We start from the raw sequence: 19,950 nt of genomic DNA, 5'->3' as shown, positions 1-19,950 counted from the left end.
TTGGGGCAAATTTTTCCAAAGAAACCAGGGCCAGATTTTTCAAGTGTTCAGCCTCCAGCGTGGGAGCCAGATTTTTGAGACAGCTCAACGCCCGATGCCCCGAGTTCTTGTCATGATCTAGGCCAGATGGTGGATGCTGAATTCTCTTGACATTTCTGGCCCTCTCAGCTCTGGCTTTTTTATGAGGTGGCAGGGGTGGGGTACGGTGGTACAAGAACCTGCCAGAATGGCTGGCATAGCCCCACTGATGGGCTGGTGCTTTGAGTTTTCAGTGCACAGTCCATCATTGCACTAGAACCAGTTTGCGGCGATACCAGAACTGCACTGCGGTCTGTCTGCTAGCTGTGTTCAGCTTGCTGAACAGCTGGAGTCAAACTCAATGCTAGCTGAGGCAAGGGGGTTGAATCTTTGGTCCTTGACAAATAGGTTACAAGAAAAGAAAGGTTCATACAGGCAACTGCCTTGGCCTGTGACAATATGTAGCTCCAGATTTTTTTTTCCCCAAAGTGCTGCTCAAAACCCAACTCTTGACAGTCTGGCTTGGACGGCTTGTGATAGGAAATGGAAATTAGCCAGAGTCTGAAATGTGCCAGTATCAAGAGGATGAGACAACTGAGCCATTCTTGCTCAAGAACTTTCACCAGCCCCTCTACTCACTCTGGACTGATCCATCTGAAATAAGCCTTCTTGTCCATCGTACCATTTCAGGTCTCGTGAGTGTGGCAAAAAGGCCCAGTGCATGTAGATGGGCTAAGACAACCAGGGCTGCCCCAACAGTTCTAAAACAGCTGTGTCCAGCACTGGGAAAGGGGACTTGTCTGTAAGAATAACATGCCAGTTTTCTGATAAGCTTGCTGTGATGGATGAAGTGGCTTCTCAGGACAGAAAGTGCTGTACTGCCATCTCTCCCCCTGCTGCCCTGGAGGTCTGATGGGTGGCAAAACAGGTTATTTTTTTTCAGCCCTGCATGTGTAAATGGGCTCTGGTCTCTCCTTTTGAGAACTATGACAGGAACAGCAGCTTAGCCTCTGTTCTCCTGTAAAGAAACTGAGCAACAGATCTTATTCTCCTCCCCCCCCCCCGCCCACTTTAAATTGCACTGTGGTTTTCATATCAGGACAGGTAGTGGTGAGAAATAATCAACAGGCAAGTCACTGAGGGTGATGTGTTTACAGCTATCAATAAACCAACGTGGACTGGAACATTCATGTGATCTTTGTAAAATGCCTTCTACAATAAAACAGCATAATGAGCGAGTCTTCCCTGACACACTGAAATAAAGACATTTAAAAAGAGAGCTGGGTGCAGAGGTTTGACAACAGTCGCTGGCCACCGTATATTCCTTTTGTATCTTCAATGGACTTTAATTACATCTCACCAGCCCCTACCAAGTAGAAAAGACTTATTCCCACTAGACTGACTCTTACTGGGCATGTTTTTTAATCTGTCTGGCTTTCCAACCCTCTAAGATGCGATCGGAGTTTGAAAGTTCAGAAGGTTTTTAAATTAACTTTAACAATCAAACAGCAACAGGAATAAAGGAAGGGCCCTTATCTGACCTGTAGTCTTGTTTTTCCTTTTGTATCAGGCTAGTAGCTACAGGCAGCTTTCAGAAGTTCGTTTAGGCTTTTGATTCCATCTGGCCCTTCTTGGTTTGTTCTTTCCCATGTTCTCACACCTCTGGTTGCATGCACAAGTCTTTATAAGCTGCCTCCACAGTGTGGCAGACTTGCCTGAGTTCGGCTTGGATCTGGCTGATCCTCTCCATTATCTCCGAGAGCTCTTGGAGCTTATCCTGCATTTGCTTGTTATGGCGATCGTAAATGAGAAACATCATTTCCTCCAGTTTCTCCGCCAAACTTGAAACCTTTTAGAGTGCAAGGAAAGACAGGCCTTAGGAATTATAATGCAGTAGAGACTGATGGCTTGAATATTATGAGTTACATTCTCCCCTACTCCTGGAGTAATGGGATGCAGCTACCACTGATTTTAATGGGTGCTCTGCCATATTGGGATGAGGCTGAGTCTTGTCCTAAGTGTGGCTTTTTCATGAGTTTTACACGGAGGAGACTAAAACAGATCTCTATAACTGTAAGGCTGTGTCTACACTGGCATGAATTTCCGGAAATGCTTAAAACGGAATACTATTCCGTTTTCAGTTTTTCCAGAAAAGGAGCATCTACACTGGCAGGCTGCTTTTCCGGAAATGCGTCCATGGCCAATGTAGACACGCTTTTCCGGAAAAGAGCCCCGATCGTCATTTCTGCGATCGGAGCTTTTTTCCGGAAAAAGACTACTGGGCTGTCTACACTGGCCCTTTTCCGGAACAGTATTCCGGAATAAGGACTTATGCCCGAGCAGGAGCAGGATAGTTTTTCCAGAATAGCGGCTGATTTTGTACAGTTCAACGTCGTTGCTTTTCTGGAAATTCAAGGGCCAGTGTAGACAGCTCGCAGCTTATTCCGGAAAAGCGGCTGATTTTCCGGAATAAGTGGCCCAGTGTAGACACAACCTATATGTTTAATGCAGCTTCTTGCACCAGCTTCTGAAAGCAGCGGGAGCTGGTTGTGTAGGACCCAGGATACTGACTTGAGGGACTGCCAGGCTGAGCCAGTCTGGCAACTTCTATCTAGATGCCAACCCTGCAACTGGATCGATGCAGCACTTCAGTGAAACTCTATGAAGCTCTGCCCACGTGGCTCTGATGGCAGGAGTGGGATCTTCATGGAAATAGCAACATGGTATACAAGAGAATTCTCCCCTCCTAGTGGCTATGTGCCCTAGAGAGCGAGACACTGAACTGCAGTTCAGGACACTGGGGTCCTCTTCCCAACTCTCCCAGGTGGTAGGTGCTTACCATGATTTTCAAAAGCCCCAAGCTACATTTTTTGGACTCTTAAATATCTTTGAAAATCTGAGGCAAGGCCTTAATGACAGCCTCAGCAATGGTAGGGCAGGAGTAACTTCCACAGTGCATGGAATGTGACAGTCCGATATGCCGAGCTGCTAGAAGAGGCCACATGGACGGTTTTGCAAGTGCCAGTTTGAAGGGGGAGAAATGTTGGTTTGTGCATCTGCCGGAGATGGAAGTGGAAGCCTAATAGCGTGTTGGAATTCAGCAGTCAGGAGGTGGCAAAGATTTCACATGACTTTCCTCTGAACTTAGTTCCATGTTTTGAAGGCACTGGCATGAAATGAAGCTTGAGTTTGTTCTTCCATTTTCATAATAGTCCCTAGCTCTTATCAGTAGATCTAAAAGTATCTCATGAAGGAGGTCAGTACTATTATCTCCATTATCTGGAGGGGAAACTGAGGCAGAAGGAGATGAAATGACTTGCCCAAGGTTACCCAGCAGTCCAGTTACAGAGCCAGGAATAGAACCTTGGTCTCCTAAGACCTAGTGCTGTCCTATAAGCCACACTGCCTCCCTTAATAAATATCTCACTCTAATATAGCACTTGGGAGTCCTGGGTCCTATACCCAGCTCTTCCATTGGCCTACTGGGTGAGCTTGGACAAGTTATGGTGACGGGCCTCAGTTTCCCCAGTTTACAATTATTCTGACCTTTTGCAAGGTGCTTTGAGATCTATGGATGAAAAGAGCTAGATGAGAGGCAGCTGTTCTTTATAGATACTACATGTTAGAATCTGCAGTTGATTTTGTAATGGAAAGCTGCCTGCTGTTGCATTATTTTTCTTTACATTTACGTCAAGTGCTCCAAAGTATCTGATTTAATTGCCTCAGAGACCTGGAGAACATTAAGACTCGTGCTCTGTGACTAATGCAATTAGAATAACATGATTAAAATACATTAAATAAACATTCTGTGAGTGCACAATCTTTAATGATGTGTACGCGGCTGGATGGAGAGATTAGCGAGGCTGCTTGATCGGCTGGGGATGAAACGATGAAATGCTGCATTTCACAGGGATTTGAATGAGTATTTCTGAGGAGTGATCATGGGATTTCCCTTCTGTTGGCAGGTAAAGTGGTTTTACATTCAAAACGCTGACTCTCTACTGATTTGCTCTAACATAGCAGAAGATCAGAGAACATGGGGTTGAAAAGACTGATCAAGGCCCCTCTAGTCCAACTACAGTCTAGCTGCTCCCTACTGCCATGCTATGAAATATTCCTCTGATCAGAAAGGTCCCTAGTGCAGCTTTTGCTTGGGAGGGTGTAGCAGGGTGGTCATAGCCCTGGGAAAGGGCTGTAGATAGAGGGCCAATCATGAGAGGCCTTGCAGCAGCCAATCAGAGCCCAGGAAAGCTATATAAAAGAGATGGCTGGCCAGCCTGAGTGCATTTTCACTACAGCACTGAAGGGAAAAAGACCTAGCTGCTGGCTAGCCAGGGTACCATGGACAGAGCAGTGTGAGGGCTGCAGAGAGGCAGCAAGGGCAGGCAAAGGCAGCAGGTCCACACCCCCTTGCCCCTGGTGAGTGGCCATGTCAGACTGCAGTTTGCCCCTGAGGTAAAGGGCTAGATGATGACCGGCAGTAGGGTCACTGAGGCAAGGTGGGCATGGGAGGTTGGGGGTTCCCTGATGGGGAGGACCCCAGAGTGTGGAGGGACATGGCCGCAGGGCAGTACCTGAAGGGAAGGGTGCTGCAGTCTGGGAGAGACATGGGGCCTAACACAACGTGGCAGAGCCATTCACCCACAAACAGGGAACTGCAGATGAGACACCAGTTGGTAGATGGTGCTGAATGGAGCTAATTCCCAGAGTGACCAGCAGGAGGCACCAGAGAGGCAGCTAGTGAGATTCCAGGATGAGTGTGAGGTGAGGGGGATGTGCTCAGAGACACAGGCCATTCATGCAGATGAACCGGGCCTCAGGTCAATTCCCTGGGATTCAGGGTGGGTCCCGCAGCCTGTTCCATGCCAGGGCAAACTCTGCCTGGAATGACATGGGGTTTATATCACGGAAGGGGGCAATCCGTCCCTACAGGTACAGCATTTTCCTCTGTTTTCCTTTGCTCAGTGCTAAAGTGCCTCCCATTTTACCAAGCTAACTCACTCTTCTTCCTCCCCTGAGCCCTCGTACACCACCATCTCGCTATCCATTTCACCTTCAGCAGGAGGCTCTCCCTGAAATTGCTCATGACAGTGTGGTCTTTCTTCCGGTTCTCATTGATCTTCTCAATCAGCTGCTGTGTTCTTTTCTGCAGATTTTCAATGTTGGAATCCAGGGCTGTGAAATAATTGGCTGACTTGCCATCCAATGCTGCTACAGGCACATCTGCAGTGGGGCAGAGCAAAGATGTGCTGGGAGATTCCTTCCTGCATTTAAATTTAAATCAATGAGCATGGTTTGTATCATATTCCGTTTTAGCCTGACTTACAAGCAAAGACCCAAACTTTGGTGAGTTTGAGAACTCATTGTGAAAGCGTCCACTTTGTTTCCAGGCAAGAATAACTGGCATATCTGAAGCAAAGAGGAAAGTTTATCTGCTCTATGTAAAAGGCAAACTTCTCATCCTTTCCCTTGCTGTCACTAGGGATGTAAAAACCTGTTGAATCAGTTTACTGGTTAAATGTTACAGTTAACTAGTAATCGATTAAGTGAGAGCCCATGAAAGGCTGGGCTAGAGCAGCCCCCCCCTGCCCCCACCCACTGGTGGGGCCAGCAGTCCTGGTGCTGGCTTTTGGCCCTTTGGGGCTGCCAGCTGCTGGCTCTGCAGGGCTGCTGGTTAACCAGTTACCAGTAAGTATCAGCCGGTATGGGTTATGCTTACCATGTAACTGGTTGCCCATTCACATCCCTAGCTGTCACTCTTAAAACCAGACCTAGAAAGTCAGATCCTCCCCTGGTCAATGGTGCCTTTAGGCCAGGAAAAAAGGTTGCAGCAGTACAAAAGTAACATCACAATTCAATAAATGAAGAAAAATTACCAAGACTAGAGCCAAAATTATCCAGCAAAATCAGATGCCAAATAAAACCATTGCCAGCTATTTTGTTAATTTCTCTCATGTGGGAATTTTAGTCCTTTACATTTGTTTATCCAATAATTAAAGCGGCTTATTAATCAGAATCCATTCATCACAAACTTGACAGCTTCAGTGTTGGCTAATTATATTTTATAAGGGAAATACAGAATCCCTGTTGGCTGACTTGTTTGTGAAACTTCTTCTGCAGTGCTAGCAAAACTGACATCTAATTCCATTTGATGGGGGGGGGGAATGACACACATAATGAGCAGCCTCAGGATCTAAATCAGTAGCCTTGCCTATGGAAAGCAGGGTGCTTAGGATCGGCCTTCTGGGTACGTTATTGCATTAGAACATTACAGCCGGTAGTGCTCAGGATCCCTGCTCAACTCCTGATGCTATTGGCCAGCACTTTACGTCAATGTTTCTTAACCTTGCCGTATGTTGCCGTGTGTTGGCATTTGATCCTGAGGAGGAGTGGAGGAAAGGGGTCTAAATAAACCAAGCCATCTGCCAAGGTGAAGCAGTTCAGTGATGGAATTAAAAGCCAGAGACACCTGCTGTTGATTAGCACTGTCCTCCTGTACAGAAATACAAGTAAACAACCCACATGCCAGGTGGTTTGGTGTGTACACTATGTACACAGGACTGCAAGAAAGGCAGCGTGGCCCCCTGGGAGTGAGGGGCCCTGGATGCTAAATAAATATACTAAGGGCATATCTACACTAGGGAATTGTTGTGAAATAACAAAATTGAAATTGCATGTTCCCCCTACAGGGGAGCCTCAAAATTAGTCCAAGGCAGGCTCCATTATTGTGGATGCTACCATGACTTAGTGTCCCAGGAAGCACTGGGGAGTAATTACTTCGAATTACTCTGGGGAATAAATAAGTGTTATTCCTTGAGGAAAGCAGGTGTACAGATTTCGAAATAACCAGCTAATTCATAATAGGCTTGGTAGTGTGGATGCTCCACTTATTATTTTGAAATAACTCCCTAGTGTAGACTAGGGCTAAATATGTGAAGTGCTCAAGTACTGAGGACCATTTAAGTCCCAAAGGCTATGTTTTACACTGGCAGGTTCTTGCGCAAGAATGGCTGATTTTCTGCAGAGCGTCCACACTGCCCGCCCGCTCTTGCGCAAGAAGATTTACAGTAAAGCGTAGTAAGAGAGGGCTTCTTGTGCAAGAGCTATGCTCTTTTCTAACAAGCCTAAGCTCTCTTGCGCAAGAGGGCAGTGTGGATGCACGGTAGGGGTTTCTTGCGCAAGAAAGCCCTCTGGCTAAAATGGCAATCAGAGCTTTCTTGCGCAAGAGAGTGTCCACACTGCCATGGATGCTCTTGCGCAAAAGCACATGGCCGTGTGGATGTGTTCTTGCACAGGAACTCTTGTGCAAGATGTTCTTGCGCAAGAACCCGCCAGTGTAGACATAGCCAAAGAGAGGAGTTGAAAGATGAACTGCATAGCATCACTGCTTCTGTCCAAGAGCTTGTCTACATGTAGCTTCTACTTCAGTTTCAAACCAGTACAATCTTCTATTGTGGGTACTGTTCACTAAATTTAGATCTTGCCTTGGACAAATGAAATTAATATAGTTACAAACAACTCTTGATCTGGTCTGAGTGTCTTTTATTTCAGGGTAGCATAAGTCATTGCATCCACACACTAGGGGTAACCCAGGTAATTATACTAGTATCTAAACATACTCTAAGGCCATGTCTACACTAGGAGATTATTTTGAATGTACTAAGTTTGTATTCTGGGAACCTAATTTAACAAATTCAAACTTCCGTGTCCTTACTGCGGGGAACCATCGAATGTAGGCCGAGGCAAGCTTCCTTAATGTAGACGCGCTACCTTGGACTTAGAGCCTCAAGAAGCACTCTGGGGAGCTGCAGGAAGCCTCCGGGGGGGCCTATTAGTTCAAACTAGTGGCACTAGAGCATCCATACTAACATTATTTCAGACTCACAAGTTTGGGAATAGCATTATTCCTCATGAAAAACAGGACTACAGAGTTCAAATTCCATGGTCCCTTATTCTGGAGTAACAGGCTTGGTAGTGTGGACACATTGCTTACATATTTGACCTTGGGGGAGGAAGGTTATTTCGGACTATGGTCCTAGTGTAGATCTGGCCTAGCTGAAATAGTTACATGGTACAAAAACGTGTGTTTAGAGTAGGCTTAGGTACACTGACCAGCACCATCTCTTTACAAGCAGTAGATGTCCTGGAAACCAGCTTACAGGACTTATAATGAGTAATTCTGCCCCTTCCCAACATAGAGATCATTGGGAGCCATTACATAGGCAGCACTTTGCATCAGTGAACCTCAAAGCACTTTACACAAGAGGCCAGTATCATTACCTTCATTTTACAGATGGGGAAACCAAGGCACAGGCACTTCCTTGCCCAAGTTCACCCAACAAACCAGTGGCAAAGTCAGAAATTGAACCAAGGTCTCTGGGTGCCATTCCCATGCTTTATCCATTAGAAACATCGCCTCTAACTTAGGAATGCAATTAAAATTACTGTGCATACCCAATTATATTAATTAGAAAATGGAGTCTGATTACAGGCTGTGAAATTGCTACAATTAACATTATAAACAAGCAATGCATTGCCAACTATATATTTCTTAAAAACACCTTTCTCCTTTGGGAAGTTTCTGTTGATGTTCTCATGGCACAAAGCACTGCATTTTCTCCCCTTTTGCTGTCTTTCAGCCAATGTTAGCCAAAGGTCTGGGCAAAATGCCTCACCTGGACAGGATCTCACTCTGTAATTCACGTCTTTGAATATCAGCAAAGAATGGGCTGTCTGGTTTAGCCTGCTCCTCTTCTGGCTCTGGACTTTCACATTCCTGATTAGACATTATAACCTTTAAAAATGAGAGATGTTTCAGGAGGTGCATGGATCAGGCACTGTACTGGGGGTTATTCTAGCTTTTGGCTCTGGTAACTTGCTATGTGACCTGGGCCAGTCGCTGCCCTTCTGCCTTTTCTATTTAGAGCAGGGAGACTCAACTTTGGAAGCCCCGGGAGCCACAATGATACTCACAGCACATGCCAAGGGCCACAACTTAAGTGTGGTTACATGCAAATATACATGCAAATATATGCAAATATTTTCTTTCACACTGACAGGCATGAATACAAAGATTAAGGCAAGACTACACAACACACAGGCCCCATTTAAGTCAGTTCTGCTGATATTAATAAAAATGCAATATTTACCCAATTTCCACTCATATATCAGCACTTTTGATGAGCAATGACAGCCCAGGAATTTAACTACTAAAACACACTTCAACAGAAGACCATTATATTGACTACTTCTTTGTTTTAGCTCCCACCCATGGGCTGCAAACAAATGGGCCATGTGCCGCATGTTGAGTAGCCCTGATTTAGAGCATAAGTTCTCCAGTGCAGAACCGTATCTTACAAACTATTTGTACAACCATTAGCACAATGGGGCCCTGATCTTGTTGCAGCCTCTAGTCACTAAAATAACACATATAATTAATAACAGGATTAAAATCACTGACTTACATGGGCTATTGAGTCAAACTGAGAGTTTTAAACATGTTCAGTAGAGCCTGATGAGAACTTTTGAGGATATTTTTGGGAGGGCTGGAAAAAAATGATTCCTCCTAACTGAAACTTCCCAGGGAAATATGTATTTTTAATTAATTTGTTTTGTTTTGAACGAGTTTTGGACAATATTGAAACATCCTTATTTGACATTTTTGTCATTGAACATTTGGAATGTTCAGTTCAAAACTGATTTTTGTTTAAGAATGTATATTTTATATTTTATAAATGTTTTTTAAAAGGTCAAAACTGAAACACAACACATTGAATTAATCAAAAGGAAATGTTTCCATTTGTTCCAAATGAGTTTTTCAGAGTTTCGGTTTGTGATTTTGGCTCTTCCTCCTTATCTAGGACAGGAAAAAAGTCAAACTCTCAAAATTTGTCATAGAACTAGTGAGGAAGAGATAACAGATTCAATATTAGAGCTAGCCATTTCCTGACTAGCTCGAATGTTGAATGTGTTATCTCTTCTGCACTAGTTCTCTACTGATATAAATACATTCGAGTTACTTTCAATTCCCATAGAAATCTGGATAAAATACAATATTTGTATCTATGATTTAATTTTGCCCAAGGTAGATTGAAATAGTCTGTATTGTATGAGACATTTTATAGGACAAAATTTGCTAAACGCTTATATATATTGCAAGAAAAACTGTTACAACACTGAGGATATATAAATAAATATAAAGCCACGGTAACTCTACAGGAATTTGAAACTACATCTGTCTAGAAATATTTTTATCTTTGTAAGTGTAAGTCATTTGTATTCACCTGAAATATAAACTGAGATAAGGAAAGTGTTTTTGTTATTGATGTATGTACAGCACTTAACCCTATCTCCAGTCAAGAGGGTTTACCAATTGTTACAATAGAAATAATTATGATTAATAATAAAGCACCTAGAACTACAGGTTTACCTGGATTTAAAAGTGTGATTTTGTGTGACCTTAACCAAGATCTTCAAAACTCTGTAAGAAATTAATTTTTAAAAAGGAGAGATAAATACATTCAATGATTGTTAAATTCATATAATTTACTAACTGGAAAGTTGCAGGAAGCTAGCTGTTGATCAGTCTTTACAATTCTGCACTGCACCCTTACTAGGAAAAATATCGATTTTGGGATTGCACAACATTTGCTGTGTTTTTTTGAAAGTCCCAGCTCCTGGGATCACATAAGCATGTGAGGTTTCATTAAAACCAACAAATGAAAAAAGTCATTCCTAGGCCTTGTGGTTGAGGAAATATGCTTGAAATCATGACCCCTTCAAAATGGCAAATAATCAGAAACCCAGCTTGATTTTTCCATTCATTTAAAGCCAAGCGCATTACTTTTTTAGGGTTTTGGCTTGGATGTTTTTGGTTTGGAAGTGCTGTGACTATAATAGCTGCTTTTTTGAAACGCGACAGATCACAGATTTTCTCATGGTCGAATACACCCTAAAAGAGTGTATTCCCCCTGAGTCTGAATTGCAATGGTAAGCACGAAATACATTGAAATCGGTCAATTCAATCCAATTAGAGGAGCGGGATAGCTAGATGGGTGCTGTCCGGCCAGCTACAGGAACAGATCTGTGACCCCACCATGTGCACTAGTCCTGCAGTTGGATTGAAGGGCGTAGGATGGGGTTGCTTGTTTTGTCCCCTCCTGTGGGTGGAGCAAGGCGGGGGGTCCCCTGTGGATGGGTGTGAGGCGCCCCTAGGGGAGACCCCATGGGGCCGTGGGGGGACCGTGGGGCAGTCCCATGGATGGAGGAGATCCCAGTATCAGTGCTTACCAGGGCCCCCCATACAGAACTGGGGGGGCAGGGCGGGGGGGTGCAGGCTGGGGGGGCAGTTCTGTATTGGGGCTCCTAGGGGGCTGTAAGAACTGGGGGAGGGTGGGGCAGAGCGGGGGGGGCGGTTCTGTGGGGGGGGGCCCGCACTGGGGCCCCTAGACTAGATAAAGCCTCGGGGGGATCCTCCCCCCAGCGCTCCTCCCCCCCTCACCGCAACCTTTCCCGCCACTTCCCCGCCCCTCAACGGCCGCGCTGAGGCGAGCGGAGGGCGGAGCCTAGCCCGGAGAATGGCAGCCCTGGCGACCAATCATCGCCCTCTTCTCCCTCGGCTCCTCCAATGAGTGGTCGGGAGGGCCTGAAGACTGGGGAGCGGGGATCAGGGATGGGGTGGGTTCCAGGCTGGGGGAGGGGTCAGAAGTGGGGGGGGAGGGTCCAGGCTGAGGGGGCAGGATTGGGGGGGGACCAGAACTGGGGAGGGGGGGCAGGACTGGGGATTCCAGGCTGAGGGAGAGGGGCAGAACTGGGGGGGGGGGGACCAGAACTGGGGGAGAGGGCAGAACTGGGGGGTCCAAGTTGGGGAGGGGGTGCAGCTCAGGGGAGGGCAGGGGGTCCAGGCTGAGGGGGCAGAACTGGGGGGACCAGAACTTGGGGGGCAGGACTGGGGATTCCAGGCTGAGGGAGGGGGCAGAACTGGGGGGGTCCAGGTTGGGGAGGGGGTCCAGCTCAAGGGAGGGCAGGGGGTCCAGGCTGGGGGAGGGCAGGGAGACCAGGCTAGAGGGGGGGGGCAGGGCAGTGTGGTCCAGGTTGCAGTGAGGGAAGCCCAGGGGGCAGAGTTTCTGGGGTCCAGGCAAGGGGACATATCCAACCCTAACACAGTTTGGCAAAATTAGTGGCTCAAGACACAGCTGGACTAGCTGGGGGTCTGAATGTACTGAACTGCCATGTTGGAGGGGCACTCATCCCCCCCAGATTTAGCAATCGCATTAGTAAATAAAGGAAACACTGACTGTGGCACTGTAGTTAGCACTCTCCCCCCCAAAACCCCCCCCACACACATTGTCTACACCCCTGTTATGGGTGAGATTTGAGGGACATCATTAGAGCTGGGGTGCTGGGATAGAAGGAGGCTTTGTGTCGGGACTGTGGGGTATCAGCAGAGCTGTTTGCGGCAGGGAATCCTGGTCAGGGATAACAAAAAACAGGACTGTGTAGCACTTTAAAGACTAACAAGATGGTTTAATAGGTGATGAGCTTTCATGGGCCAGACCCACTTCCTCAGATCAAATAGTGGAAGAAAATTGTCACAACCATATATACCAAAGGATACAATTTAAAAAAATGAACACATATGAAAAGGACAAATCAAATTTCAGAACAGAAGAGGGATGGAGGGGGGGGGGGGAAGGGGGAGGTAAATGTCTGTGAGCTAATGATATTAGACGTGATAATTGGGGAAGCTATCTTTGTAATGGGTAAGATAATTATCGTCCTTATTCAAATTTGAGTGTAAAGTGTCGAATTTAAGCATGAATGACAGTTCAGAGGATTCTCTTTGAAGTGAAGTCTTAAAAGGTCTTTGAAGCAGGATGTAGGGATCAGGGATAGTAGGTGGTGATGGGCTGAGAGTGAAGGACGTTAGCAAAGCTGTGAGGGAGGGTAGCCCAGGACTAATATCTCTATAAATATGGATTACCAGGGTGTGAAGAGCTTTGGTTATTTTCCCCCATTTTCTCCATTCAATCCTAGGTGGCCATAGAATAGGCAGAACTAAAGAGATCCTAGATAGCCACAAATTAGGCCAAGCAGGTTTCAAGTGCATTGAGAGAGCTGTTTGGTGAAGTGTGAACATCATCTACCCTCACTGTTAGCCTTTCAGGAGAGGTTCCACCCACAAAAGATGTTGGTTTTAGTGGCTCAGAACACATCCCCTTATCTTGCTGAGTATACACATCCCTGGCGTTATTCCTCCCCATCTGAACGCAACGGGTTCCAAACAGAAAGAAATTAAACTGGCAATTGGCAGCGACACTGAAAACGCAATGATTTCAAAAAAACACTGTAAGACTGAGGTACTCAGTGCATGATTGTGCCAATCAGGGGATACAATTTCCACAGAGATGTATTTGCTGCTGTTTAGAGTCCTGTTTTTCCCCCTACTTCAATCCTGTATATGGGAAGTAGCTGGAAACCATCAGGAGATAGTTAAAGCATCTTGGCTTTGTTTCTAATGCCTATTTGGGGTAAGGAAGTAAAGTTGCATCCCCAACCCTCCCCACCTTCTGGAACTGCTTAATAAAAATCCATGGATTTGTTCTATGTAACATCTCCTATTTATGGTGATTCATGTTATTCAACGCTTGCATTCAAAAGCTAGTTCAAATTCTATTCATCCCGCTCGGAGGGAACCCTACATTTATATTTTAATCCTTGGATCTAAAAGTGCCATCCTATTTGATAGCTGTGAAAACAGAGATGCAAGAAATTGAAGTGATGTGCAGCAGAGTCAAAGTTAGAACTTGGGATAGGATTTCCCATTTCCTTGTGAAGATGGGTCCTTTAAGACAATTTGGCTGCCTCCATATTCTGATGCTGTGGAGGGCCTGGTCAATTATGGTGCCTTTGAGGCTGCTCTAGTTTATGTTCTGCTGCCAGGGCCCCGTATGGGCATGCATTCTGGAGCCATTGCCTCCTTTACACACCATTATCAACTGACTCAGAACTGAGCCCACTCAATGGCCATGCTATCTACACACTCCTGCTATCTACACACAAAGGGAGCTCTGAACAAAAGGCTTGTGCCATGTCCGGCCTTCTCTCTTTTAAGGATAGTCTGTCCTCAGTTCCACTCAGGAAGTCCCCGTTTCATAGAATCATGGAATCCCAGGGTTGGAAGAGACCTCAGGAGGTCATTGAGTCTAGTCCCCTGCCCAAAGCTGACCAACCCCAACTAAATCATCCCAGCCAGGGCTTTGTCAAGCTGGGATTTAAATACCTCTAGGATGGAGATTCTACCAGCTCCCTAGGCAACCCATTCCGGTGCTTTTCCAAATCCTCCCTCCCTCTTTTCTCCTGTAGACTCAACTAGCTGGAGTTACCCAGCGTAGCTCGGGGCAGGCGGTGGGGTCCTGCCGGGGGTGCCCTGTGTGAGGGGCGGGAGGTGGCGAGCACGGACCTAGGGTGGGCGGGGTGGCCCAGCTCGTGGGCGGGGCTGCAGGGGGTAATGACCCCACCGCCCACCCCGAAACTTTCACCCTGCTACCTGCCACACCATGGGGCCGCGCCGGGGGCTCCCCTCTTCTGCGGGCTCTGGTGAGCAGGTGCCGGGCTCCCCGCCACGCGACCAGGAAGCTGCGCCGGACCCTGGGCCCACCGCTTCCTCCGCGCTGGGCTCGCCCTGCTGTGCCCGCAACCGCCCCCTAGCAGTGGCCACGAGCTCCAGGCCGCCGCTTGGCAACCCTCAGCCGCCGCCAAAGGGGAGGGGCCCAGGCAGGGAGGGAGAAGGGGACTCCCCCACCCCGGATGTGCCTGTGCGGTGGAATGGCCTGGTAGAGGCAAGTGGGGCAGCTGCCGCTCGGAGTGCCGCCCTTCCCCTCGCGCCTCCGTCGCCAGCCTTAGTGAGTGACTGTCCCCACCGCTTCCCCCAGGAAGCCCCTTCTCCACACACTGCCAAAAGTACCTTAAAGCCTTCTCCTGGAGGAAAGGTTACCCAATGCAAAGTTGGGTTGCGGTAGCTCTTATAGTGCCCAAGTTATTAGCGCACAAACTTACAAACATTCTCCTTTCTATATTAGATAAGACAAACCCCTCAGCCTCTCCTTGTAAGTCATATGCTGCACCCCCCTAATCATTTTGGTTGCCCTCTGCTGGACCCTCTCCAATGTGTCCACATCCTTTAGACTGATCAAAGATCCAGCATTTAAGAACAAGGGATGCCTCCTGTGTATGTGTCATTGCCTTCAGTTCTGTTTGCCTGATGACTTCACTCCTAATAATCATTTTAAAACGGTCCATTGAAAAGGGCTGAGATTACCAAATGGGTGCTTAGACCCTACTGAAATTCAATAGCAGACTGGTGTCTTGTTACAATAAGGTAACTCAGGCCTGGTCTACACATAAAAAGAGATTGGTCTAGTTACATTGCTCAGGGCTGTGAAAAAAAAAGGTGCCATAGTCAGATCAACCAAACCTCCAGTGTAGACACCATGTGGAATTCTTTCCTTGGCCTACTTCCCAGCTCTCAGAATGGTGGACTAATTACATGGACAGAAAAAACTCTGGTGCCACTGTAGTGCTTGTAATGTAGTCAATAATTGCAGAAAATCTCTGCAAAAAAACACCTACGGTCGGTCTCCTGCTTGCCTGAGGCTCAAGGCTCCCCCTCCTTCCCTAGGATTGGAATTTAACTCCTTAATTTTGTCCCCAGAATGTAGGGAAGCCCACAAAATCTATTATCCTGGACCTCCCGAGGGCTCTGGTGTGCGAGGGAACGTGGAGTGTGTTTGTTTGGGGTTTTTTTTTTTTTTTTTTGCTTCTCACTTTTGTGTGGGACCTGATTTATTTTTCTGTGGGTCAGCAGCTCCTGAGCCAAAAAAGGTTTCCCCAGCCCTGCCTTACAGCAAGCAGGTATTCTGGCAGCTTTAAAAGTTGAGTCAACAAGAAAATAAAGCACCAAGAGGACTAATAGCACATATTGTCTTTTAGATCATACAACAGATACTGCGCCCCCCCCCCCCCACCTGGTCTGACAGCTCATCTCACTCCAGGGATCATTGGACAAGAAAGGAACATTTTGTAAACAAATGTTTTCTGGCAAATATCTAATTTCACAGGTTTGGGATTGAGAAGTTCAGTGTGATCCCTGCTCAGTGAGGACTTGTGAATGGCTCCCAGCTTGGATTTGGGTGACATCACAGGCTGGAGTTATTTTTACACTTGTAATCCATTGGTGCCTGGAATAGCAGCATCTTCCACCTCCTGAAGCAGGGTTTGGTGGTTGGTTGCTTTTCCCCCCTTCCCAAAGAGGATTTAAGATCTGGAAACTCTGCCACTTCAAGAAAGAACGATCCAATTTACCTGCCTGCAGCGGCCAGAAGGAATATGCTGAAGCTGGCATGGGAGGAGAAGCAGTAGGAATGCAGCAAACTGCCCAACAGAGACAAGGGTAGCAAGTAATCTTGGAGCTGAATAGACTTCTTCTGCCCCCTCCTCTCCCAAGGCCAGGTTGTAAGCTGAGGTAGGAAAGGGCCTTGTTTAAAGTAAACTCCCAGTCCCTTTCACCCATGGCTAGCATTTGAGTGAAAGGGGGCTCATACCCCTTTACACAGCACTTGTGTATCTGGATGACAGTGTACACATCAAGCTTGATCTCCCTCCACCCTCTCTGCTCTCCAGCCCCTCAGCCTGCGTGCCTAGGCATTCCACAGGCTGTCTGCCCGGACCCGAAGGAGAACGATTCAGGTTTAGAGGCGCCTCCTTCCAGCTCCTGTCTTGGACACATCGAGTTCAGCAGGTCAAGTGGATCAGGGCCCGGCTAATGCTCCATGTGTGCGGCCCCAGATGGGAGGCTTCTCTTTGGAGCCTGGCCGCTGGATGAGGGAGCAGCAGGGTGATATTTATAGCAGTGGAGGTGCCAGCATCTGATGTCTCAGCTTCTCACCTCGTCACCTAAATCCAATGAGCAGCAAGTTGCCCTTGGCAGTGCGGAGCCAGGTCGCTTTGACAGGAAGGCTGGTTCCCTTGCGATTCAGGCGGCTGGACTCAGATCAGATCCAACCGATCAACTAGTCCATTACCTTCTGGTCACCATGAGATTGTTCCCTCTCCTATATGCCCCAGTCCTTTATCCACAGGGAATTCTGCCCTCATGCTGCAGTGTCCTGCTGGCAAAGGCCTGGCCTGCACTTAAGAGGGAGATCAGCATTGTTGTGGAAGTGGGACACCCTCCTGACATCGCTTTGCCATCGGTGCCACCAGCATAGACAGCTGTGTGGACACAGCTAACACTGGGGAGGTACTTTTCCTGCGCCAACAGAAAAACTTGTGTTGGTCTAGGCTGCGTCTGTATCAGGGGCTGTGCTGGCAGAGCCCCCTAGTGTAGACACACATGAAGAGTAGCCAGGACACAACTCTAAGGAACACAAAGGGGTCTGACATTTATTTTCAGTCGAGGCTGCTGGACAGAGCCAACCCTATGCTCCCTTTGGCTCTTTAGTGTCTGTCTTTCCCCTCCATTTTCCCTGTTTCCTCCCCACCTGCCTTCTTTAGGACAGACACAGGAATCACTGTTGGGTGGAATTTGCTGCACCTTGTTAGCTGTGATGCACCTGAGTGCATCAGCAGTGAACACCCTCCCACGGTCTTCTGGGAGAACTTCATCCCACTGCTGCTCCTGCATCTCCTGCCAGGAGAGCACCACACACCAGGCCACCGTGCTCAGAGCTTCACACCAGCACTCCAGCAGGCGCTGACACTGCCTCGCTAACACCCCGCTGCTCTTCGCACTCCCGGCTCGTCATCTTCCTGAACGTGCGGAGGGAGAAGCCGGAGAGATGGGAGCTAGAAACCTGCCCACACTGGGTTCTGCCCTGGCAACGACGCCCAGATCCAGCTCATTGAAAGGCAAGTCTGGAAATCGCCCCACACACCTGTCATCTCAGAGTGACTGTGTTACTGTTGTGACCCAGGCCCTGCTCAGAGTCCAGGCCCGCAAGGTGCTGGATGCACATGGTCGCAGGAGACACCGACTGGGAGGGGAAACTGAGGCACAGACTTAAGAGCAGACAGCAGGGCTGGGAATAGAACCCAAGAGTCCCTTTGAGTCCTTGTGCAATGTCCTAGCCCAGTGCTTCCCAAACTTTTCAGCATCACACCCCCCCTTTCTGATTTTTGAAAAACCTTCATGCCCCCCACCCAAAAAACACTTAAGCAAAAAAAAAAAAAAAAAAAAAGGAACTGAGCAGGGCAGCAAAACTTGATGGGGGGGCTGGGTCACCTTGCGCCCCCCAGTTTGGGAACCCATGTCTAGCCAATAAACCTGGCTGCCTCTTTCTAGATCTACTTATCCCCTGTCTCCTTCACTGGAATGGGGGTGGGGTTTGCACCCAACCAGCAGCTCAAGAGCTGTGCTAACTGGCTTTGCAGATGTCAAGTCTGCCATTAAAATAAACAATGAAGGGTCTTAGGGTTGCAAAGAAAACCCCCAGGCCCTGACTCTCACCGCTAACTGACTCAAAGATTGGCTAGATCCTGTACTGCTCTGCAGCCTTGCTGTGCGGTTAAACTGCTGCCATGCTACACCTCAGAAGTGGCTGCATGAGTGATCCCTTCTATGAACGGCTGCCACGTTCCACCCCAGAAGTGGTTGCATTTCAGCGGCGGCCAGTGTACTGTACTTGTGAGTTTGAGCAGCAGTTTCAGAGCACGAAGCACGCTGATCGCTTTTCCCCGGAGGGACAGATCCCATTCCACTAGGCTGTATTTTACATCACACCTTGGGCAAAACACCCTGCCCCCCATTTTCATCACCTCAGCTAACACAGCTGCACCGAGGGCGGAAGGCGCTGGCAGCTGCAGAGCAGTTTGGAACCGGTACCGAGGGAGAAGGCAATGTGGGTTGGAAACTGCCGAGGAAATAGTTCCCCACGCCAAATTCTGTGTGGTGCTCAGACAGCGCAGTTCGCTGGTAAACTGCTGCCGGATGAGGCCCCTGAATGACCGGGGGCGAGTCCCAACTCCGACTCCCAGCCCGCCTGTTCTAACCACTAGTCTCTGCTCCCCTCCCAAGCCCCAGAATATAACCCAAGCGTCCTGACTCCCAGCTCTCACCACTTGGCCTCACTCCCTTCCCAAGCCCCAGAATACAACCCCCGAGAGTCCTGATTTCCACCCCGCCTGTTCCAACCACTACTCCACACTCCCCTCCCAGAGCTGGGGAAAGAACCCAGGCGTCCGGCCGGGCTGCCCGGCTCTCCCCTTCGCGATGCCCCTACTCAACAGTCCCAGGGAGCCAATCACCCATAGCTCTGGGGATGACATAACTGAGGGGGCGGGGCCTCTCCAGCTGTCGGGCTCGGAGCGTCCCGCAGGGTCCGACTGTGACTGATCGCGCCAGGCGCTCCCAGCTCCCCGCCTCTCGGACACCGCTCCCGGCTGGGCCTGTCCCTCCACCGCCTGGGGGAAGCCACCACGTGGGACAGATGCACCAGCAAGCAACCGGGCAGACGGAATCCGCGCAGCCCAGGTGAGAAAGGGAAGTGGGGTCTAATGGTTAGCACACTGGGAGCCAGGACTCCTGGGTTTTGTCCCTGGAGGGAAGTGGGGTCTAATGGTTAGCACACTGGGATCCAGGACTCCTGGGTTTTGTCCCTGGAGGGAAGTGGGGTCTAATGGTTAGCACACTGGGAGTCAGGACTCCTGGGTTTTGTCCCTGGAGGGAAGTGGGGTCTAATGGTTAGCACACTGGGATCCAGGACTCCTGGGTTTTGTCCCTGGGAGGGAAGTGGGGTCTAATGGTTAGCACACTGGGAGTCAGGACTCCTGGGTTTTGTCCCTTGGAGGGAAGTGGGGTCTAATGGTTAGCACACTGGGAGCCAGGACTCCTGGGTTTTGTCCCTGGCTCAGAGGGGGGGGGGGGTGAGTCTAGAG

The 19,950-nt window shown here is 48.3% G+C and overlaps 1 protein-coding gene across 6 annotated transcripts; it reads right to left on the bottom strand.

The window, feature by feature from the left end:
- Positions 1 to 1,151: 1,151 nt before the first annotated feature.
- Positions 1,152 to 18,194, bottom strand: SYCE2 (synaptonemal complex central element protein 2). Of its 6 annotated transcripts, none has more exons than XM_075902393.1 (5): positions 14,567 to 18,194; positions 10,448 to 10,498; positions 8,694 to 8,812; positions 5,072 to 5,282; positions 1,152 to 1,867 (listed from the first exon to the last, which is right to left on the bottom strand). In XM_075902393.1, exons 3-5 carry the CDS (start codon positions 8,804 to 8,806, stop codon positions 1,673 to 1,675), a joined length of 519 nt encoding a protein of 172 aa, XP_075758508.1. In that variant the 5' UTR covers positions 8,807 to 8,812; positions 10,448 to 10,498; positions 14,567 to 18,194; the 3' UTR covers positions 1,152 to 1,672. The 6 variants fall into 6 exon arrangements, with proteins under 6 accessions (XP_075758508.1, XP_075758507.1, XP_075758506.1 ...); XM_075902392.1 differs by having other exon boundaries at positions 14,576 to 18,194; XM_075902391.1 differs by lacking the exon at positions 14,567 to 18,194 and adding an exon at positions 11,519 to 11,613.
- Between the last annotated feature and the right edge of the window lie 1,756 nt (positions 18,195 to 19,950).

Source organism: Pelodiscus sinensis, chromosome 19, assembly GCF_049634645.1.
Source record: "Pelodiscus sinensis isolate JC-2024 chromosome 19, ASM4963464v1, whole genome shotgun sequence".
NCBI classification, from domain to species: Eukaryota; Metazoa; Chordata; order Testudines; family Trionychidae; genus Pelodiscus; species Pelodiscus sinensis.
Note: the sequence above shows the minus strand (reverse complement) of the source record. Positions and strands in the feature narration are given on the sequence as shown.

Coding starts and splice junctions, on each gene's coding strand:
- SYCE2 (XM_075902393.1), bottom strand. CDS start 8,806: ATGTCTAATCAGGAATGTGAAAGTCCAGAGCCAGAAGAGGAGCAGGCT. Junction 5,283..8,693: donor CAGAGTGAGATCCTGTCCAG/GTGAGGCATTTT, acceptor ATTTAAATGCAG/GAAGGAATCTCCCAGCACAT. Junction 1,868..5,071: donor GGGAGAGCCTCCTGCTGAAG/GTGAAATGGATA, acceptor GCACTCTAAAAG/GTTTCAAGTTTGGCGGAGAA.